Below are 20736 nucleotides of genomic sequence, written 5' to 3'. Positions count from 1 at the left end.
GGTGAACTTGGTTTTGTAGCTATCCAGAAGCAACTGGAAGGCCAGGCCTCAAAACACCTTCTCCAATGAAGGCCACAGTTATTGCATAAAACCAAGGTAAGGAAGTGGTATCGTGGTAAGATGGCTTTGGCCAGTTCAGACTGAGCTTGTCAGTATTCGAGGAATTGCTTTAATAAAAAACAGAACATGGGTATTCTGTTCCCATTCAGTGTCTGGGTGGAAACAACTTGTTTGCTTTTTTCCCATGTAAACACAGAGCACTTACCCATTTGTTTCCCTCTTCAGCTGTGCATTGCATTCCTGATGGACTCCATTAGTCAGTTCCCTTTGGATTCCTCTTTCTTTCACCAAGCCAAGATTAGCAGCATTTCACAGCTGAAGAAAGTATATCATTTGGGCTTGAAAATGTACTAAGCTTTAACTCTTCGTGGATCACAGGTTTTTTGGAGATCAGAAATACACAGGGCAATCCTGACTTGTTCTTTTCCAGTAGTTAGGAAGATGATTCATACAAGGGTTCTCACTTCATCTGTTTCCTGTGTTTAACTTTGGCCTCTGGCCAAAAAAAAAAAACCCAACCCAAAACAGTAACAAAAGTAAAAACAAATGCAGCTGCAGACCAGCTGGTGTGATGACTTGCAGCATAGCTAGTAAAGGGATTATATTTAACACTATTAGCAGTCTTAGATATATCTGAGCTTGATCTAGCACTTACAAAATTTTCATGACCTTCCTCAATTATGATTTTATATGAATTCCCTGTGAAGCATGTTCTTTTAAGTATGGTATTTTTCATCAGGTTTGCAAGAGTTTATCAGGTATGGTAAATTCCCTTGTTCTTCTTAAGGAAAGAACATCAAATAGACCTAGAGTTAAGGAAGCCAACCAAGCAATGAACAGGGATCAGTCTGGATTATTCCAGTTCATTTATTTGGGGAGGAGGAGGAGGATGGGGATGGAGTGAGGCTTATTTGTCAGTTTTGGTCTTATTTCTGTATCCATTACTGCATTAACTGTGCGATAAGCTTTTAGACTCAAGTGAACTTGGTAGAGGGCTCATTAAGGTAACCTGAGTGTAATTAAGAGGGGTGATGACTTCTCTGCAGTCATTTATGGTCTTTCTAGGGAAAGTAACCTTCTCAGTATAAGCATGTCTATAAATCGCTTTCTTCTGCAGTCCAAGAACAGTATTGAAGTAATTTGGCTTTTTGGGACAGGATGTTATAATGTGAATGATTGGAATGTATGACTTGGGGTTTTTCTGCCTGAAATAATTGAATATGTTTATCTTTTCTTTTCTTTTTTTTTTTTTTTTTTTTTTTAGGATGGCCCAGATTCTGAAAGAAGGAACAGGACAAAGCAGGAAAGTGCTTGGCTCTTCAGACTATGGTACAGCTTTGACCATAAGTATCCTTTTGAAAACACAGCTTAGCTTCAAGGCATGAAATGTTCACTTCTTTTCCTTTCCATGTACCCATATGTAGCCTTAAGCACTTGAGAGAGTCAAACAGGACAAAGATCAAGTATTTGACAGGTTCAAGGCACAGGACTGAAGTTTGAACTTGCTGACTCAGAAGATGGACCTTTCCCTTCTCTAATGCATGGTATGTCACACTTGCTAGAGGACAGAAACCAGTCAGTTCTAGGAGCTAAAGTTCCTTCCTAAACAATAAGACAGCCAATTAACTATTTCAGATCCTTTGATTTATTCCATTAATCTGTTCTCATCTTCGCTGATGCGCATAGCGAACTAGTTTTTTCCATTCATTGTATATGTCTAAACCCCCACTCATTTCTCTGAAGAGCCATCTGCTTTTGTGGTGAATTCCTCTTTGGAAACTGATCACTGAAGCAGGAAGTTCCAGAACTAAAAATCTACATGTGATCTAGCTTATTCCCTTCAGTATATCCAGAACTTCCTATGGGTGTTAAAGCAGAGTGTGCTTGTGTGTCAATAGTACTGTACAACCTTTCTGAAGCTACTGTTATACTACTTTTTAAGCTTCTGAGCAATTTTTGTGTAGCTGTCCTGTCTTTCATACTTGTGGTTTTTTTAATATACTTAGCATATTCTTAATCAGTATATCATATAGGTGCCCCTCCTTAACAGCTTACGCTCACTTAGTGGAAAATGGCAAAGAATCTGGCTGTGGGCAGGTCACTTATACCCAGAAATTCAAAGAAGTTTTAGTTCTTGATTCCTAGTAATTTCTGGGGCAGTTAAATATATGTAAATACCTGTGACAGGACCTTAATCTTGTTGCAGCTTGCATATGAAAATGGAATCTTTTCACTGGGGTCTTGGCTGTTGGTTGATGAGAGACTGGCCTGGCTGGAGCACAGTAGTTTCCTTCCATGCCTTGTGCAGCATGATTTCCCACCCAGGGAAAACCAGGTATAGTCTTGAAAGCATTCAGATCCTAATAGCACTTGCCTGTTCAGGATAAAATCTGTTTGTGACTGATGCTTTCAGATGCAGTAGTTTTGAATCAAAGCCCAGAAGGGAGAATATGTGCTAGTTTAAATATTCATAAATGTTAGTAATTTCAAGTTAACCCTTTGAGTTTTAGTGTATTGAGGTCAGTTTTTGTTATTTTAAAAGAAAGACAGACTTCTGTGGTAAGAGCACGGAAGGATCTGGGTGTGGCTGACTGCTTCTTTTTCATCTTTTTAAGAAGGAAGCAGAGCTATCCTCTTCCCCTGCCTTTACAAAAGGGATGTGCCCAATGAAGAAAAGGAGTAGTTGGCAATGCCGACTTCCCCTTGGCTGATGCTAGCACAAGTGCAGTCCCCAACAGCTGCAGAAAGGGTAGGGGGAGTGCTAGGTGAAAATTACAGCTTAATTAGCTGTTTGATAGAAACTTAAAGGATGCTGGTAGTGCACTTGCTTTTTCAGTGGTGACTAGCAATCTTTGGGGAAGGTTTCTGTGAAGTTTGTGCCAAGGAAGCTGACATCCAGAGGCAGAACTGTCTTACTGTATTTGAGAGGTAAAATTCTGCTTCTTCCGTTGCAAGGAGGCATTCAGATAAACATCGGCTGGGTCGGCTTAAATTGCGTGGAAGAGATTATGTTTAGAATCGCCACCTCTGCACCCCTGGCTAAATGTCAAAATATTTTTTGCTGATGCATTCACTTGGCTTGTGGGTAGAAAGGCAGATTGTCTCAAAATTCACTCTTTGCAAGGGAACTTAACTTGAAAAAGATGCAAGTAAGATGCACTTGGCAACGTGCTCCAACGCTGACTGTTGCCCACAGTGCTCTGTGTGGATGGATAACCAGGAACTTCATTCCTGTGGAATGCAGGGTTCATTTAATGTCATGGGCTGTTCTCTGGGTTCACCCACAATTGTTAAATGCGAAGAAAACCTCAACTTTGAAGTACCAGATGTCTTTTACTGGGTTTGTTTTGTTATGACTGAGTCACTGCGTGCCTGTCTGCCACAGAGGCTGGTAGGTTAGTGTAAGGGGGAAGGAAGAGTTTATTTCTTTCCAGGACTGGGTGTAGCTACACTGTTACTGGGGGAGGGAAGGAGGAAATACAACTCTGCAGTGGCATAATCACGCCCTTATGTGCTCAAGTAAACATGCTACGACAGGCTCTGCTAAAGGGGGGAGTTACATCTCTGCTAAAACAACCCCTTTTTTTAACCCCCTCTTTCCCCCAAGCACCTGGTCTGTTGAGAGTGTCAGGGAAACTGTGTTGTATTTCACAAGTAGACTTGACTCTCTCTGTGCTTGGAGGCCTAAGAAAGTAAATAGAATACCTGCTACATGTATTTACATTTAAAATAATTGGACTGACTTAAAAAAAAAATAAAATAACCCCCCTTCTGATCCTGATTTCAGACAACATTTGGAAATCTTGGCACTTTCCTCCTGAGCTTTGTTCTTGTGCCAGTCAAGATCAGCATGCTGCTCTGTAGCAGGGATGCCTTTTTTGACTCCTGAGCATTTCCTCAGGCATATCATCAGTCTGGAGTACTAGCGTGAACAAATATGGTTTTACCTGGGGACAGACCTATGAGGAGAGGTGTAAAGACACCTTTTTTTCCCACCCTCATTCCCCCTCAATGTAATCTAGGTAGCGTTGCCTGGGCAGATGCTTTCCTTCAGTGTTGTGTTATGTGGTTCTTGCCATACAGTTTTCCCTTCGCCTTTCTGAGGCTCTGTGTGGTATGTATATGTGCACTGCAGAGATACCTTTGAGCCTTTACCAGAGTAAGATCTCTGGTTGCATCTCTGTGGCTCAGTGACCAGCTAGCAGTGGACCAGTTCAGCTGGCTGCGTTGCTTGGAGGACGTTGGATGGGCAGTATTTATTTATGTCTCTGTGTTGAGCCACATAGGTGCGTCAGCTTGTTATCTGTAGCTTGCGGTCTTGACACCATGCTCCCATCTGCAGAGCAGAAACACACTTGGACCTAATGTTAAAGCACTTGCACCTCTGCTTGCTCCTTTTGCTCCAGAGAGCCCAAAAGCTGAAAACATTGCAACAGCTTGAAACTTTGAGAGGTAGCTAGTTCCCCTTGCAGTAAATGTGTGGGTAAAGAAACTGCCCTTAAAAGGATCAAGGGAAAAATGTTGGGGGGAGATGTTTTTCATTTATTTGTTTACAAATGCACATTTTTTTAATGGATGTTTTATATACAATTATTGAGCAGCGTATAGATCAAGGGCAGAACCACATTTATGTGCAATTGTTGTCTTGTTTTCCATAGTGGTTTTTGAGCACCAATGTGTTTTCCTTAACTACTTAAGTTATTTAAAGCCAATTCTCACTCACAGTGGCCCTCCGTTAACCACAACTCTACCCAGCTGGTGTGGTCTGATAGCCCGCTGTCTGACAAGTCCCCAGGTTTATGATGTAAGTAGAATGACTCCATACCTACATGTTTTGGGTTTTATTTATTTAACTTCAGAAAAGCAGGGGTTTTTTTTCTCTTTTTAGGTAAAAGGTTTGTATGATATACATACTGCAAGAAAGTGCTGGTTTGTCCTAGGCAGAAAAGATCTAAGTCTCCTCTGAGGCAACAGCTTCTGTTACTAGAAATCACAGAATCATAGAATGGTTTAGGTTGGAAGGGACCTTTAGAGGCCACCCAGTCCAACCCCCCTGCAGTGAGCAGGGACATCTTCAGCTGGATCAGGTTGCGCAGAGCCCCGTCCAACCTGTCCTTGAATGTTTCCAGGGATGGGGCCTCCACTACCTCTCTGGGCAACCTGTTCCAGTGTTTCACCACCCTCATTGTAAAGAATTTCTTCCTTATATCCAGTCTAAACCTACCCTGGTTTACTTTAAAAACATTACCACTTGTCCTGTCACAGCTGGCCCTACTGAAAAGATTTTCCCCATCTTTCCTATAGGCCCCCTTTAGGTACTGAAAGGCCGCAATCGGGTCTCCCCGCAGCCTTCTCTTCTCCAGGCTGAGCAGGCCCAACTCTCTCAGCCTGTCCTCATAGGAGAGGTGCTCCAGCCCTCGGATCATTTTTGTGGCCCTCCTCTGGATCCGCTCCAACAGTTCCATGTCCTTCTTGTGCTGAGGGCTCCAGAGCTGGATGCAGGGCTCCAGGTGAGGTCTCACCAGAGCAGAGTAGAGGGGCAGAATCACCTCCCTCAACCTGCTGGCCACGCTTCTCCTGATGCAGCCCAGGGTACAGTTGGCCTTCTGGGCTGCCAGCACACATTGCTGGCTCATGTCCAGCTTTTCATCCATCAGTACCCCCAAGTCCTTCTCCGCAGGGCTGCTCTCAATGCCTTCATCCACCAGCCTGTATTGATATCAGAGATATTCTTATTGTTCAAATGCTACATTAAGAAAAAAACATTTAAGGATATAGGAAAATTACAGGCGTAGTCAATAAACCAGTTCAGTGAATCACTTCAAAATATTCAGTCCCTTCTCAACACTTTTGGACAAGATTCTTTTCCTGTTACTGCTAAGGTTGCATTGAGGTCTCCCTCAGAGAAGACACTGACACATTTACCCATGCCAGAAAGAAATCTGGTAGAGATTCCCTTCATTGTTTCCACTCTGAAATTTGAGATCACATTTCAGAAACTGTTAATCAGTTACTTATCTCAGTCTAGCAGGTCACTATACTGTCTTTACAGCCATGTCTTGCAATAATTAATGCTTCATTCTCCTATTACTCTTGCAGGATCCTGATACATGTCATTCCTATCTGTACAGTGCTTCTGAAATCTACAACTTCTTATGAGCTGCTTTTAAATAAAACCATAGTACTATGTGGGATCATTCAGATTTGCAGGTTCTCTGGAATGGTAACATCTTTGCTATGTTCAAGTAGTCTTGGACCAAATTAATAGAAATCTTTTCCTAGAGAGTTATGAATACCACTTGCAACTTTGAAATACTTTGCATTTCTTTCTGGTATCATTAGTGTCTTGCTTTTACCTAATAGTAAAATTTCAAAGAAATTTGAAATGTCTGCTGCCTGTTTGGAGCTATTAGAAATGCAAGAAATTGGCCTCCTTCCCTTCTTTGTGATGCCACTGGAGATCTTAAAACAGATCTAGGCTGGAAGGCATCCATCAGACCAATTAGTCTACTTGTGTGTTGCCCATGTGTCTTATCTGTGTATGATCTTATGAGATTAGTTATCCAGTAACTGAGGATCTAACCAGAATGAACATGCAAGCTTTGGCTTTCATTTTCTCTAACGGTTGGACTCTTCCCCCCCTTTACTTCTCATTCTTAGCTACTACCGTGTGTGGAAACTTATTCTTTAATTGGATTGGTTCTGTGACATACACACACACTCCCTCTTGGGGGGATGTTAACTTCATTATTAAAAATGCTTATAAGGCTGCATACTTTGTTAAGGTGTATAATGTGGATCTTTCACATTGTACTCTCTCTTCTTGTTCCTATTTTGGTGCATTGCTGCATTAGTCTTAGGAAAGAATATAACTTAGAGATTTTATTTCTACTTTCTTTTCAAGATCTCCAAACTCTGCAGTTGCTTCATGGCTTTTCGTTTCTTTGCATGGCTGGCTTTGCTACAGCACTGTGACTATATCATTTTATTGCTGGCTAAAAAGCTGTGGAATCTTTTGCCGTCCTATTAAGTGCAGGTGAAGCAACTGAGAGAGCCATGTCTCTAGGGGGACAGAAACTGCTTTGGAACAGTTGTGCTTTTGTGAGGTATTTCCAGGAAAATGGAATGATGCAGCTGAGAGAATTCAAGACTGAAGACTTTGAATTAAACAAACGAAAAAGTCTAAATACTCAACAGAATGTAACATAGCTGGAAAATGTCTTTCAAAGACAAGTAATAAATCCTAGATCTCATTCAGGTGCATGTCTGAGCAGTTATGACATCTATATAGAGAAGAAAGCGTGCAAGTATGTTGCTGTACTGACTGTATATTTGTGTATTGTTTTCAGTTTTTGTTGTTTTTTTTCCTCTGGCTTTGTTACAACCTTATTTAGAATTCATTTTCACTTCTGTGAGTGGGAGTACATCTCTTTAATTAGATGCCAACAGGGACCTTTAAAGTCTGAGAGTCAAATAATCTTATTACATAGTCCACCTACAACCTATTCCTAAGTATGAGATCATGTCATCTAAGTTTCAATTTGCATGGTATGCACGTAAGGTTCAGAGCTAGCATGCAGGGGGTGAGGTACAGTGGATTTTTTTCCAGAGCTGCTGTTGTTATTCCTTGGTGATGTTCTCTCACTGCTTTAAGACTGTGCCATTAGGCTTACCATTAAGTGTTTCCCACCCAAACAGAATCCAAGTTGGAAGTTAAAAGCATGAAAGGCTGCTATAGTTAGTGTTTAAAATTATAATTTTCAAAAATTCACTCCTATTTTTCTCTCCTGGTGTTATCTTCAGTACATGACCATTTGGCAGGGCTTTCCAATTTATCCCAAACTCTAATGTAGGTCACTTTTCTTACCTTTTGACATGTCCTGTGAAACTTCTAGTAATTCTCTGTTTCATCAGCCATTTATCCCATTTGGAAGAAGCATCTGTGCTATCACCTGCTCTTCCTGATTTTTTTTTCTTGTTTGTTCAGGAGTGCGTTTTCTGTCCTACACACACTCCCACCCATTTTTTTAAGTTTAGTTCTTGCACCATACACAGTGTGACAACTTGGTATGAAAGTAGAGGGAATTGAATTACTTTTCTGAATATGCAAACCCAGTAAGGAAACTTCATTTGCAGTCTATGTAAGTCTTGAAGGAGGTAACTCTAAATTAGTAAGTAAACTGTTCAGCCATGCCTCCCCCCTCCTCTTTTTTAGTGCTTCTGGCTTCATAGCAAAAAATGTTTAGTTTCCTTGATGAATTTGAACTCAAGCTGAGAAATAGAGAAACTCTTAAGTGGAGCATCAGATTAAAGTTGTAATATATTTTGCATGCATGCTACTTAATGCTTTTGTTTTGGAGCCACAAGATAAGTAACTTTTGATGCAGGTTTTGTCATCCTTGATGCCTGTGTTGCATTCAACACCAGCAGTGTACGTGATGACTACCAGTGCTTTGTATGGGCGGCGTACTTTGCATGTGCTTCTTTATGCACTGCCTTAGGAGGCAATAAAGACTGGCTTTGTAAGCAGGAACTGCTTTAAGTAAGCTTTAGCTGTTTTAACGTCTCCAGCACACGTTCTTAGGAGCATGAGCAGATTTTACCACAAATGGGACAGAATACTGTGAGGTCCCTCAGGGTGAGGGTCAGCACATCAAAGCAAAATTCAGTCTCTTGTAGGGTTTTGGATTTAGGTACTTAGCCATTCTAGTTTCTCGGTTTAAGTAGTGAAGTTCAGACCTATGTTTTTGAGTGAATTGAAGCTATTCCTACAGAACTGTAGGGGATTGCAGAGGCCAGTTTAGGGTTATTCTTGGAAGAATTTCAAGTCTCTAGGGATCTACTTGGATACATTTCCTGTCTTTCTTGAAAGAATTGTTCACGCTGCATGAAGCACAGTAGGTTTATTCACCCATCCTCTTTGCTTGCAGACATAGCAAATCCATGTACTACATGGGATTGTTCATGGACATTCTCTGGGGAAATACATGAAATAAATTGCTTGCTGCTTGCAGTGAAATGAAATAAATAAGTGGAACTTGGCTCCTACAAGGCAATGTTTGTTCACTGTGCTGAAAGAAAGCTCGGTGTTTTCTCTGGAACTGATCATGTTTACGTACATGTAATTACAGCAGCCTGGGACAAACCAGCAAAGACTGAGTTAGGACTTGCCATATAGTGTAAAGCCTGTGGTCCTCTCCTTTCAGTATCGCACTTCCAAGAGCTTTTCAGCCTTTTAGGGAATGTTCAAGTGTACTGTGTGTTCTTACCAGTTTCTTATCTGATAGGTGGCTGCAAGGATTTGCTGTTAAATAGCATTATGGAGACAGGAGATGCTTTGGGAGCTCACTGCAGCCACTTCACACGTGGCCCTGGTGTCGCAGTACCTCCTGGTGTGCTGTTGGCCCTGCCTTCCCCTCCTTGGTGCCTCTCCAAGGGCAAACACTGTGAGTGGCAACTTGTGATAGAGCTTCTCAGCTTCTTTGACTTCTTTAAAATATAACCAGCCAACAGTCACAAACTGCCAGCTTCTTACTTGTTTTTCTGCTTTTCATTGTTATTTCAATGTCTCTTCTTCAAACCCAGGATATATAGGGATTTCAGATTTTCTTAAAGAGCCGATTATTTTGTGTACCTTTTTTAATCGTCTTGATCTTGTCCCTCAGACTTTCACTTTTTTGTAGTGAAAAGCTTGTAAAGGCTGTTTCTGCCCACTGTAGCGGAAGCCTTTAATTTCTGCCCTTTTTCTTTTTTAAGATAGTGACAGTAGTTCAGTGTTTTCTTTGCAGTCAAAGAAAGCAAGTGTCCTGAACTGTATTTGCTCTTTGAGAACAGTGCTCTCTATCGCAATAACCCTGTCTCTAATAAGCAGTGATAAATCTGGATGCCACCAAGGCTCTGAGAAATTAGCATTCATTCTAAGTAGGGTTTGTCTTGCACCTGACGCTGAACTGCACCGTTTCTTTCATTGGTTTTGGTAAACTCCCGACACCAATTCCAGTCCTCATTAGTTAAATATTCTGTATCATCTAGGCAGCTTCTGCTGCCTTTTTTTTGCTGATTATCATTCTGAAATAATGACAGGAAGCTTTCCCAGGAAGTTTTATTTAGCCAGGCACTGCATTTTTCATTGTGGACAGGTTAATCAGCATTTTCAATCTCAAGTGCCCTGAACTCCTGTTCTGCAGTATGGGTAGGGCTTTCTGGTCAGGCTGATCACAGGCATCCTATCCCCCGTAGCCTGTGGCCTCCTTCCTTTGCCAAAGTGGAAGAAAATGATGTATTTTGAGAAGGTTGCCTGATAGGTGTCCAGCCTACCAAGGAGAACAGCAGTACACACGCTTACTTAGCTTCTGCTAAGCAGGATGGAGCTATTCACGTGGGGAAATAATTGCTTTCAGTTGCAAGAAAGCAAGCTTATAGTACTATTAGGACTTTCTTCAAATATGAGGAAGCCCCATTTTCTGAGCAATTCAGCTGTTTTGCCTTTTACCAAGACCATGTTAAACAGGAGTGAAAGATGGTACAGTTGCGTGCTGTTATATTATGCTGTGTAGAGAAATTGGTTTGTTACACTTCAGCAATTTCTAGTCTCTGGCCATGTATTTCATCCCATCTCTGCCAAAATAAATTCACAGGGTTTCGTGAGCCGCTTTCTTAAATGATTTTGAAAAGAAAATGTATCAGAACTAGTTACAAAACTATGAAGCAAGCACTTTCTTGTATCAGTCTTTTGTACTTTTATGGCTCAGGAGCATTCCTAAGAACTAGATCAAGTAATTCTCTATTTAGTAACCAGGAAAGAGTAAGCAGATAGTTTAAAAGAATGTGGTTAATTTTTGATCTATAACAAAAATTTGTTGAGGAAACCTTGAATATAAAGAGTTTGGGCCTAATGTGTTCTTACCAGTTTGCATGAGTCTTTTACTAATGAACTTGACTAATTAGCAACAGATGCAACTCTGACTTTGTATCTGGAGTGACTTAATTGTGCTTGGTCTCCAGTCTTTTTCCTGTACTGCCTTCTAAATTGTCACGCAAAAAACAGTGTATACTGCTCATCTCTCCTGTACTTCTGGTAAACTTCCAGTGCTATTAAATCCCTAGTTACTCATTTCATAATCTAGTTCTTGGATTCAGCTCCCCCTCATCTCTCCACAATGGCAGTAGTTACACAGGGAGCAGTAAGCTGATTTGCAAACTCTGTGTTCAAGGTTATTTTTAACGTTTCTTAAGGTGGAACGTTACTGCTTACTGCTTCTGTATTGACACGTAGGTAAACTCTTCTCTTCAGTTACCTTCTTGGCAAAGGCCAGATGTTGTGCACTGTACAAAGATTTTTCTTCTTTTTTTCCAGAATCAAGAACAGCTTAGAGAAGAGGATTCTGATTTTATTCTGAATGATGGTGACCTTACCGTGACATACGGTGATACAACAATAACTGCAAATGGTTCTTCTGGCCCCCATACAGCTACCACTAGCCTTGACGGCAGGAGAACAAAAAGTAGTTCAGAGGAAGCACTGGAACATGATTTGGGAGCAGCAGATCATGAAGTTACAAGCAGGGGTACCCGGCTAGTATTTCCTCTGGAAGACAATGCGTGATTACTGACTCAGTAAAAATAACTCTTGCTCTGTGGATGGATCAAGGAAGACTGCAGGCCGCTGTGTCACTTGAGGTGGGGATGTTTATTTAAACAAGGTAACATGCGTAAGTGGTTCTACTAGGGTCTGAAGACGTCACCTATTTTTTACTCAAGATGCTGACAGTGGGGTTTTCTAAATGCCTGAAAACAGACGAATGAGAAAACTGGTCATTCTCTTTTCAACTGCATATTGAATCCAAGTATAACTAGCATGCTGCAATTGTCTTGTTCAGCTGCAGCAGCTCTCTCTGGAGAGAGGTACATGAAAACATTGTCATAGAACTGAGCTTGTCTTGGCTTAGCTTGGGAATGCGGAAGAAGAAATATAAACATGATAATTATTATGAGATAAAAAATTATGTGTGTGTATCTGAATGTGGAGAGATCCACTGTTAACTTCTCTTGTGAGGTTGAGGAAGTTATAAGGTAAAACAGGACAAGTATACATTAGGACTACAGGTGCATGAATGTGAGACTCTGTGGGGAATCTGTTACTGCAAACTGTACTTCAATATATTTCAGGGAAAAAAAGGAAAAGAAGATTTCTTCACTGGCCGCATGTTTAAATAGGAAGGCAATGAGAGCTACTTGTCCCTTTAGCTTTGGGCAACTTGACTATTACTATTAGCCTAACTTTTAGTGCCTCAAAAGAAAACCATCCAGCTTCTGTGGTCTAAGATGTACCTGACCCAACACAAGCCAGAGCCAGGCGCTCTCAGGTAGAAGTCATGAGGTAAAACTTTCTCTCCCTTAAGGTTCTTAAAATCAGATGAAGACAGTTGGAAACGTATCTTGGGATGGGGAAAAGAGGGCGTAAGAGGAGGAGGGGGCGAGGGGGGAAGAGAGAGAGAGGCAGGCAGTATTGAACTTGCATGGAACCATGAGGTTTCATATTGCTCAGAAGAATCCATGGACTCTGCTTACAGTTCTTGTGTGTGATAAACAGCAAACATCTAATTAAATGGACAAAGAAATACTACTGGCTTTACCATTTGTGACTATCCTAAAAGAAAGGTGTTTACTCTTGTCCTCTTTCGCAGAGTAGATGTGAAACTTCCGTGGGGCATTGCACAACAACATGTAAGCTACAGAAGTGATGAACTGTACTATCATCTTAAATGTGAAAAGGGAAAAATCTTTGCCTAGTATTTAGCCCACTTACACGTAGGCTAGCTTTAACTTATTGCTAAATGCTTTTTAATTTCCAAATGAGGAGATGTCATTGTCTTTGCCAATAGCTGAAAACTTATGCTTCAAAGAGCAGTTCAGCTGTTTAAAGCATGCTAAAATGTGATTTCATTCTCATGTCTCAAAAAGGTTTATTTTTTTAAAGAGTTCTGTGGCCCACTAATGTGATGTAATATCAGTTTGTCTAAAAAGTGTGTTTTTCTTGCTGCCATTTCAGTTGTTCCTCTCATAAAATTGTGTGTGAGTAAATACCCACTCTGTTTTTCCTTAACTATTAAACTTAACGGGCTAACTTTGCTATGAGAACTTACTGCTGCGGAGAAATATTGCGGTCACGTTGTCTAGTCTGCTTTCTTTCAAATGTGTTCTCTAATGAGTGATCTACCTCCTTGTCCGTCCCTCCAAGGTAAATTTGTAAAGGGCATTGATTTGTAATGACTGTCTGACATTATTAAGAAAAGAGACACAAGGAAACCAGAAGCTTTTTTGTGGAAAAACTGGAAGAGCAATACAGTCTGAGCTCTGTTCTTAAACGGTGAAGAGTAACAAACCCTGATGAAGATCTCTGAGCAGATCAACTCCCTTTCAGTCTCCTCTGCTTTCGAGGAAGACAAAGCAGATAGCAATGATCCATGTTATTTATACGTTTACGTGGCTTTTTTTTTTTCTTTTTTTACATGCTCTGGCAGGAGAAAAAAGTGTCCTCCTAAATTACAAAAACAATTGTATTCATTTCGGACGAGTCTTTGTGACCCATGCTGTCAATGCTGAGTGAGGACTTGAGACTTCTACAACAATTAGAGTTATTAGCTGAGTCATATGAATAAAATTTTGGGTTGAGACAGTGAAACTTACCCAAAATAAATGGACTTAATAGAGTGAGGCAAATCTTTACGTGCAGCTTGAAGCTGAAGCTTACCAAATTGCTTTGGCTGCAAAACAGAGCCTTATGCAGAGAGATATCTGTTCTTTGGGAGAAAGATCAGGTACAGATTCTGGAAGTAGAAATTCTGTTTCATTAGCTCCCTCGGGAAGATTGAATCTCTTGAAAGCATCAATAAACCATCCCAGTGCAGATATTTCTGTCTGTGTTTTTAATTCCCATAACAGAAATATACAATTCGATGAAGTTCGCCATTAAGCCCAAAATGTGATTGTGAAAAAGCAGCCAAAATAGACGGATCATTGGTGAGAGGTGAGGAATGAGAGTCTTAACTTGACATTCAGAAGTTACTTAAAATGCTTATCCAACATGGTGAGGAGAGGCCTCTATACACAAGCTTAACACAAGCTTACTTTTTATTCATATATTACAATTAGTTTTATTCCTTGATTTTTATCTATTTTTCATTTTAAGTCTTCTTCCAAAATTGGACTTCACTGCCAATAAAATGTAAGCTAAAACATCTAGCCTCTTCTTACTACCGACACAGATCCTTGTACCAAATTCCCAAGGGACTCCTTTACTGAAAAAGTGGGAAAAATGAAAAAAAAAAAAAAAAAACCAACCCTCCTTGTCATGAAACACTGCATGAAAAAGTGGGAAAAATGAAAAAAAAAAAAAAACAAACCAATCTTCCATGTCGTGAAACACTGCGTATTTCACCAGCTCTCTAATAGAGCCTTCTTTCTGGTGTACATCCTTTCGAAAGAACAGTTTAATACTTCCCATTCCTTTCCTGCAAGATCCTGAGCTGGCAAGAACTTGACCGAACCATACCAGCAGATGTGTATTTTTTTATAAGCTTGGTGTGAGGTTTTGAACAGAAAACACAGCTTAAGATTGTAATGAACAGCAATTGATACATATCAGTATCCTCTTCAAGTTGAAAAAGAAAACCTGTAAGATGATGGTCTTCAATGAAAAAAGTATTGCTATGCTAGCATGGGAGACTGCAGCTTATGTTGTGTACCTTGTACTTGGGCCTGAGTGATTTCTGATTTCTCCTTGTGGATTTTTTTTTTTTTTTTTTTTTGCTTGCTGGGTTGTCAACTTACTCCTGAAAATCTTCACCTGAAGTTGCCAAGGAATCTGCTAACTTCAGTCCCTGGAGAAGGGCAGAATGAAGTCCTTAATCTTATTTCAGTGCTTCGTAGAAGCTGATACTGATGGTAAGGCAAGACTGTTTAGCGGATGCTTTAATTCCCATGCAAACAAATCCTTCCGATTTACTTCTGTTGAAGGCCACGGCAATCCACAAGCATTACACCAACATCTTGTTTAAACAGACTAAAAAGTTATTGCAACCCTTCTGTGTATTCATTTATAAAGCTGGGGTGGGGGGGATTAGAAAGATTTTTATTTACAGAATTCGGAAGAACGCAAAAAATACCTAGAAAGCTGGTGGTTTTGTGCTTTGCTGGCTACTTAATTCAGCACGCGTGAGAAATGATGATGTGTTTTGAGTCACCTGTACAACACGGCACATCTTTTGTGCAAAAGAGCAAATTCTCTTAGCTTCCATGTGACTACCAGCAGTTCAACAGCTGAAGCTGAATAGCTATGAGCAGATCCCGGGACTGAGAGCAGTACCATAGCAGCCTCGCTACAACACACGGGCATAACACTGGGGGTTTCGGGGTGCTTTTGGTGAGAGGGGTTCCAAGCGCTGCTTACGCTGGCTTCAGCGGTCGAGATCCGAGTATCAGAGCCAAGTTCTCAGGAAGGAGGAACGCTATGGTAAGTGTGGTTATGCTGTATGTTACAAGTCTGCTATGCAGAGGAAGGGGACAGTGTAAGCACCTTTTCTGATAAAGGTGAACAAGGGTAAAGTATTGCATACTTGGTACTTGACCAGGTTTGGTCCTACTGCAAGGATGGAAGTTTTTTGGCCTATGAAAGGACCAAATATACATTTTTTATTATTATTATTTTATTTTTACACTGAAGGAATTGCCTTTGGGGAAAGGACTGCAGAAATTTTAACTGGAGGGAAAAAAAACTCCTAAGCTTTTCTAGCTCAACTTCCAAAGAGCTGATCTGAAGCAAGTACACAGCAAAGGTTAAAATGGTGTAGCTATCATATTAGTAGGAGACTACATTTTACTCTCAGGGGAAGGGAAAGACCTCAGAGTAAGAAGTCTAGCAACCTTAATTGATAGCACAAGCAGCTTGTGATATCCAGGAGGCCGGGTCCTGTGATTTTAATCTTTATAATCAGTGAGACAATTTGTAGATTGGCACGGAAAGCATGGTCCTTCTTGCAGAAGTTCAATTCAACTTGAATTGCAGTCTCTCTTCAGACAGTAGTGGTCAGAGGGAGCTTCTTTGAGTCTAATTTGTAACAGTAAAACCCTGGAAACTAATAAGCTTCACATGCTTTTCAAAGAAAGGTTCAGTGTCTCTTCTAGCTCTGTTTGAAGTAGCTCACAGGAATAACACACTTGACCTCAGCCTTGGCAGAGATGGTCTCTGCCTCTGCGCAAGTGTGGGAATGGAATTTGAGTAACCAGAAGCCTCAACTTCATGTGCTTTTCTTTAGGATGCGGCTGAGGGGAGGAGGGCCATTTTGGGGGAGAAACCAGAGAACTTACAGATGCATCAGCAGGGAGTATTCCTCTCCAAAATACTGAGCTCATGACCCGCTGAAACTTAGAAACAAGGAAGAATAAACCATGACCAGGAGGCAGAGACCATCCAGCAGGGAAGCAGGCTATGCATGGTCAGTTTGGGGGTTATTTTATTTCTCTTGTAATCGGAGTCACAGAAAGTAGGACAGAGCTGCTTAGTGCCATGAACACATTCCAAAGAGAAAAAACATTTCAAATGTCCCTGTATTGAAAAACCTTCTTTGTAAGAAGTGGCTCACGCAAACCTTATTTGCAGTGTAGGAGGAAGGTGTCGCTTCCCAAGTTTGGGGAGTAGAGTTTGATACTGTACAGTGGGAAACCACAGATACATTTTGGCCTGGGATTTTTGGGAGTGCCCTTCTGAAAAATAACTTCCAGTAGAAATATGCCTGCAAAGTGAAAGAGGAGGAAAGTGTGGAGGAAATGGTGAATTACAAAGCCAGGAAATGGCTTGAACAGGCAGCTCCGCTGTGGGAACAGTGCTGTAAACAATTGTTGCTCTTCATCTTGCAGTCCTAAACGCTGAGAAGTTTTGTGGACTTCTGCGTACCTTAGCCTAAAACAGAGGCAATGGGATAATGCAAAAGGAATTAAGCTACCCCCATCCTAATCGGTCAAAGATCAAAAAACCAAAGGCTTTCACAGGGAAGCACTGACTTGCTTCTGCTCCAGAGCAAGGCAAGTAAATTTGAACAATTTTTTTTAAAAAGTCTTGCATCATTACTATGTTTTCTTGACTCTAAAAAGCCTCCAGTAATTTTGAAAGTAGTTCTAGGGTAACGTTGGTCTGATAAATATGAAGGTGCCTTACAACACCTGCATACACACAAATGGGCCATAAATGTTTGGCCAAACTTATTTGAATCTGTGTTGCAGACTCAAATGAAATTCCATATCTTATTTTGATACCTGCAACGTATACAAGCTTTTGCTATGGAGATTAAACAGTTGTGGTAAAGCACTAGAATTGGTTCAGATTTTCAGGTAATAAAATGATCTGGTTTGAGTTGCTTTACCCAATACACCTTTATCCTATGCTGCTTTCTTGATCGTAATCTATTTTGCACCAACCCACGTGGCCTTGCAGACTTCCAAAATGCCGTTGGGTTTAAAGCTTTATCTAGGGACTGAAACGTAACTGCAAAAGACAGCTCGTAATAAGTTATACCAGGGCAAAGGACTTTGTAGGTTGCCTGCACTGTTTACATCAGGGAACGTGGTGGTGTAGAAAGGCATCTGCAGGGAGGGAGAGAAGCCCTGGTTTTTTGAATACCTGGTTATGCCTGTGTGGATAAAGCCAGTGCCCCTCCCAGGTTCACGTACTGTAGCACAGAGCCAGAAGGGATTTATAGTGGTGCATGCAAACGAGCAGCAATCTTCCTTCTGGGGAAATTAAAAATGCTTGGGTTAGTTCTAGCTTTTGTTAACATAATGCTTTTTCATATAATTTTCTGATTGCCCCTAGTTTCCTGCATTTTTTTTTAGCCTTTTGGAGCTTGAAAACATCCCATATAAACATATTCTTAAAAAAAAAAAAAGAGGGGTCAGAGCAGTCAGACTTCAATTTTGTGCCTGAGCACAACATCAAAACTATGCTACGTTGCTAGCTTATGCAAATTTGGTTAATTAGATAGCAATAATTGGAAATGCTGCACTTAAAGGCCACTTTCCCACTTTTATTTGGAAAAAACCCCAGATTTGCATTCCCTTGGAGAAAGTGAATGCTCAGTTAAAAGGGTTTTGCTGCAATGTTAAAATACTTAACTTTAGGCTATGAAAAATAGATTGGATTTATGTTTTAACTAGTGAAATCTCTGAAGTTGTTATTACAGAGGCAGGAGAGAAGTAGGTCATGTAGTTCCGTGTTATAACATATTCATGAATTTTATTTCTAGATTTCAGTTTAATCAAAGAGGTTATCATCCACTGTCTGATTCTGAGTTGCAGTCCTAAATTGCCTGGCTGAGCGCCTCGATGTTGACACAAATTAATACCAGAATACCAGCAGATATTCTTCTGGATTGTAACAGCCGGTTAGCAATAGCTGCTGGGAAATAACAGCTTCCAGCACAAGGGGTCACTTGAGGTAAGTTTGTCTGATTTTAGTTTGGGCTATCAGAAGTAAAGAAAGGGATATGAGCCATGGCTTCGGTGGAGCAGGGAGAACGTAAGCCGTCTAAGGACGTCCCAGATTCGCTTCCTTCCTTTAAGGGAGACAGGCTGCTGTGCCTTGCCTTCCCAGTTACAGGATATGCATTGCTGGTTTTCTGTGTATTAGTTCTGGCCTATTCATAAAGCAGAAAATCAGAAGCGGCATTTTGCCTGATTTTCATCAGTCTACCATTCTCAGAACTCTTAACCTCTTGTCATTTAAGATACGAACAGATCAGTAAGGTTGCAGGAGGCGTCCTGAGGTTACTTCAAACATAAAAACGTGCTAGGTATCCAAAGCATATCGTGCTGTCCTCACTAGCACTGCTATGGTAAGTGGTCTGCTCAAAACTTTTGGTAACTTCTGTTCCCTTGTTATCAAAGCAGCTAAAGCCTGCGTGGTATGATAGGTTGAAGCTGGGGGTGGGCCAAGCGCTGTGTTGAGGGGGCCCACAATGTATACTAAGTCCTATCCTTCCTCGAGATAGTGTTTATCTCTTGTGTGCAAGAAATTGGCTGCCTTTGCACCAAATGTCTTTGATAATGCTGAAGTAATTACTGTAAGCAGAGGTTTGGTAGAACTGGAATATAATACCGTATCCCCTGATACATCCTCTTCACAGTGTCAACAGCTACAGCAACAACACTCTCTCCAGTATTTGCAGTTTAAGCTGTGAAGGTTTGAGGAGGACAGCAACTCTCTGCCATTTCGGGGCTTAGTTTTTTTGGTCTTAAGCAATTAGTGCAACGATGGCGTGCGGGTGCTCCAAGCCCCAGTTTGGGAGCTCAGTATCCTAATGAGGTTAAATGGCAAGGGATTATCGTTTAACTACAACAGTGGGTGGGACAGAGAGAAAAATCAAAATATTGCAAAAGCTCTCCGTGCTGTGGGGATAGTAGTAGTGGAGGAGGGGGAATAGAAACACCCACTGGGCTTTCTGCCACTGGTTGATTTGTGTACATACTTAGCTAAACATTCAGTTGTGTGGACAAGAAATTGCAGTAACTTCAGCTTTGTTTGTGCCTGCTGATTAAGGCCTCATCCACACATTCCTTTCTCAAGAGAAGAAATACTAGTGCTGCTTGGAACTCCTGCTCTGTCAACAAGTTTCTGCTTAGCTATGAGCATGGTGATACCGTCCTAGGTCAGCAAAGTCCTTCATCTTTCCATTTCTTCTTCATACCCCCTTACTTTGCGGAGACCTTGGAGTCACTGGGATGTGGGAGGCATCTTAACTCCACAAATCATGTTAGCATCTGTGGAGGTGCACTGTTAGCTGTACTAGAACAAATGATCACATTTGTCATCTGTAGCCAAGTCAGAAATACGTCACCTCCTCTTATTTGATTAATAATAGTGCAAAATTTACTGTGGCTCAACACAAACATGTAAGCTCCATATTTCAGCTCAGAAGTTAAAAGGACTGATATTGGCAGGACAAAGCTAGCAACTCAACCTTCTTCTCGCAGCACAGAATTGATTTGGAGCTCCCTTCCTTAAAACACAACTAATGATTCCCACCTGGAAGCATCCAACAGTTGCTCTGATACCCTTTCTATTTTAGGAAGGGCTGCAAGCTACAATTAAAGGTAAACATTATTATATGCTGCAATAAAACATGGATTTATGTCAATATGGCTGTGATAAAGAGGAGCTATAGCTTCTAACTCTCTTCTTAGGAAGCGTGAATGATCATACAGGCAAAGGATGCTATACTTCATTTATAAGAAGATATTTGGGAAGTCTGTTAGCAAAAAGTCTTAGCTCATGCTGTCTTAGTCGCTGTAGGAAGAGGAATCTATCTGGATTACTATATGACCATTTATCCTTGGTCCTGTTTCTTATCTTTTCACCAGTTTTCTCAATGGAGAGAAGTTGCTAGCAATGTCATCCAGAGGTTTGCGCTGCTGGATCTGGATAAGGGAGTGAGTAGGAAAGTGAAAAACTTGTGGGATACTCAGTTACCCGGGATTATGGAGCCCATGGTTGACTGTAAAATGTGGGGTAGCTCTTAGTGAAAAGCACCTCCAACTATGCAAGTGCAATGGCCTATAAAATACCCATTTCCCCATAAGAAAGAGCTCGGAATCATTCTGGTTAGTGTTCAGAAGACAGCAGGA

General features: G+C 41.0%; 1 protein-coding gene and 1 non-coding gene across 2 annotated transcripts in view; both read left to right on the top strand.

Annotated features, from left to right (window-relative positions):
* SLC9A7 (solute carrier family 9 member A7) overlaps positions 1-12680 on the top strand; it is a 40926-nt gene extending 28246 nt beyond the window's left edge. The window contains exons 15-17 of the mRNA XM_035893045.1: positions 1325-1407; positions 4759-4864; positions 11417-12680. Coding sequence (XP_035748938.1) covers positions 1325-1407; positions 4759-4864; positions 11417-11665 — 438 coding nt within the window. The 3' untranslated portion in view covers positions 11666-12680. The remainder of the gene's footprint in view (positions 1-1324; positions 1408-4758; positions 4865-11416) is intronic.
* Positions 9282-9468, top strand: LOC118452170. Its single transcript, XR_004841838.1, has one exon. It is a non-coding gene; the product is annotated as a U2 spliceosomal RNA (small nuclear RNA).
* Positions 12681-20736: the final 8056 nt, after the last annotated feature.

The sequence above is a fragment of the Egretta garzetta genome, unplaced genomic scaffold (genome assembly GCF_000687185.1).
Source record: "Egretta garzetta isolate BGI_Z169 unplaced genomic scaffold, ASM68718v1 scaffold370, whole genome shotgun sequence".
In the NCBI taxonomy this organism is placed as follows: Eukaryota; Metazoa; Chordata; class Aves; order Pelecaniformes; family Ardeidae; genus Egretta; species Egretta garzetta.
The sequence above is the reverse complement of the archived record's forward strand: the minus strand, read 5'-3'. Positions and strand labels throughout refer to the sequence as shown.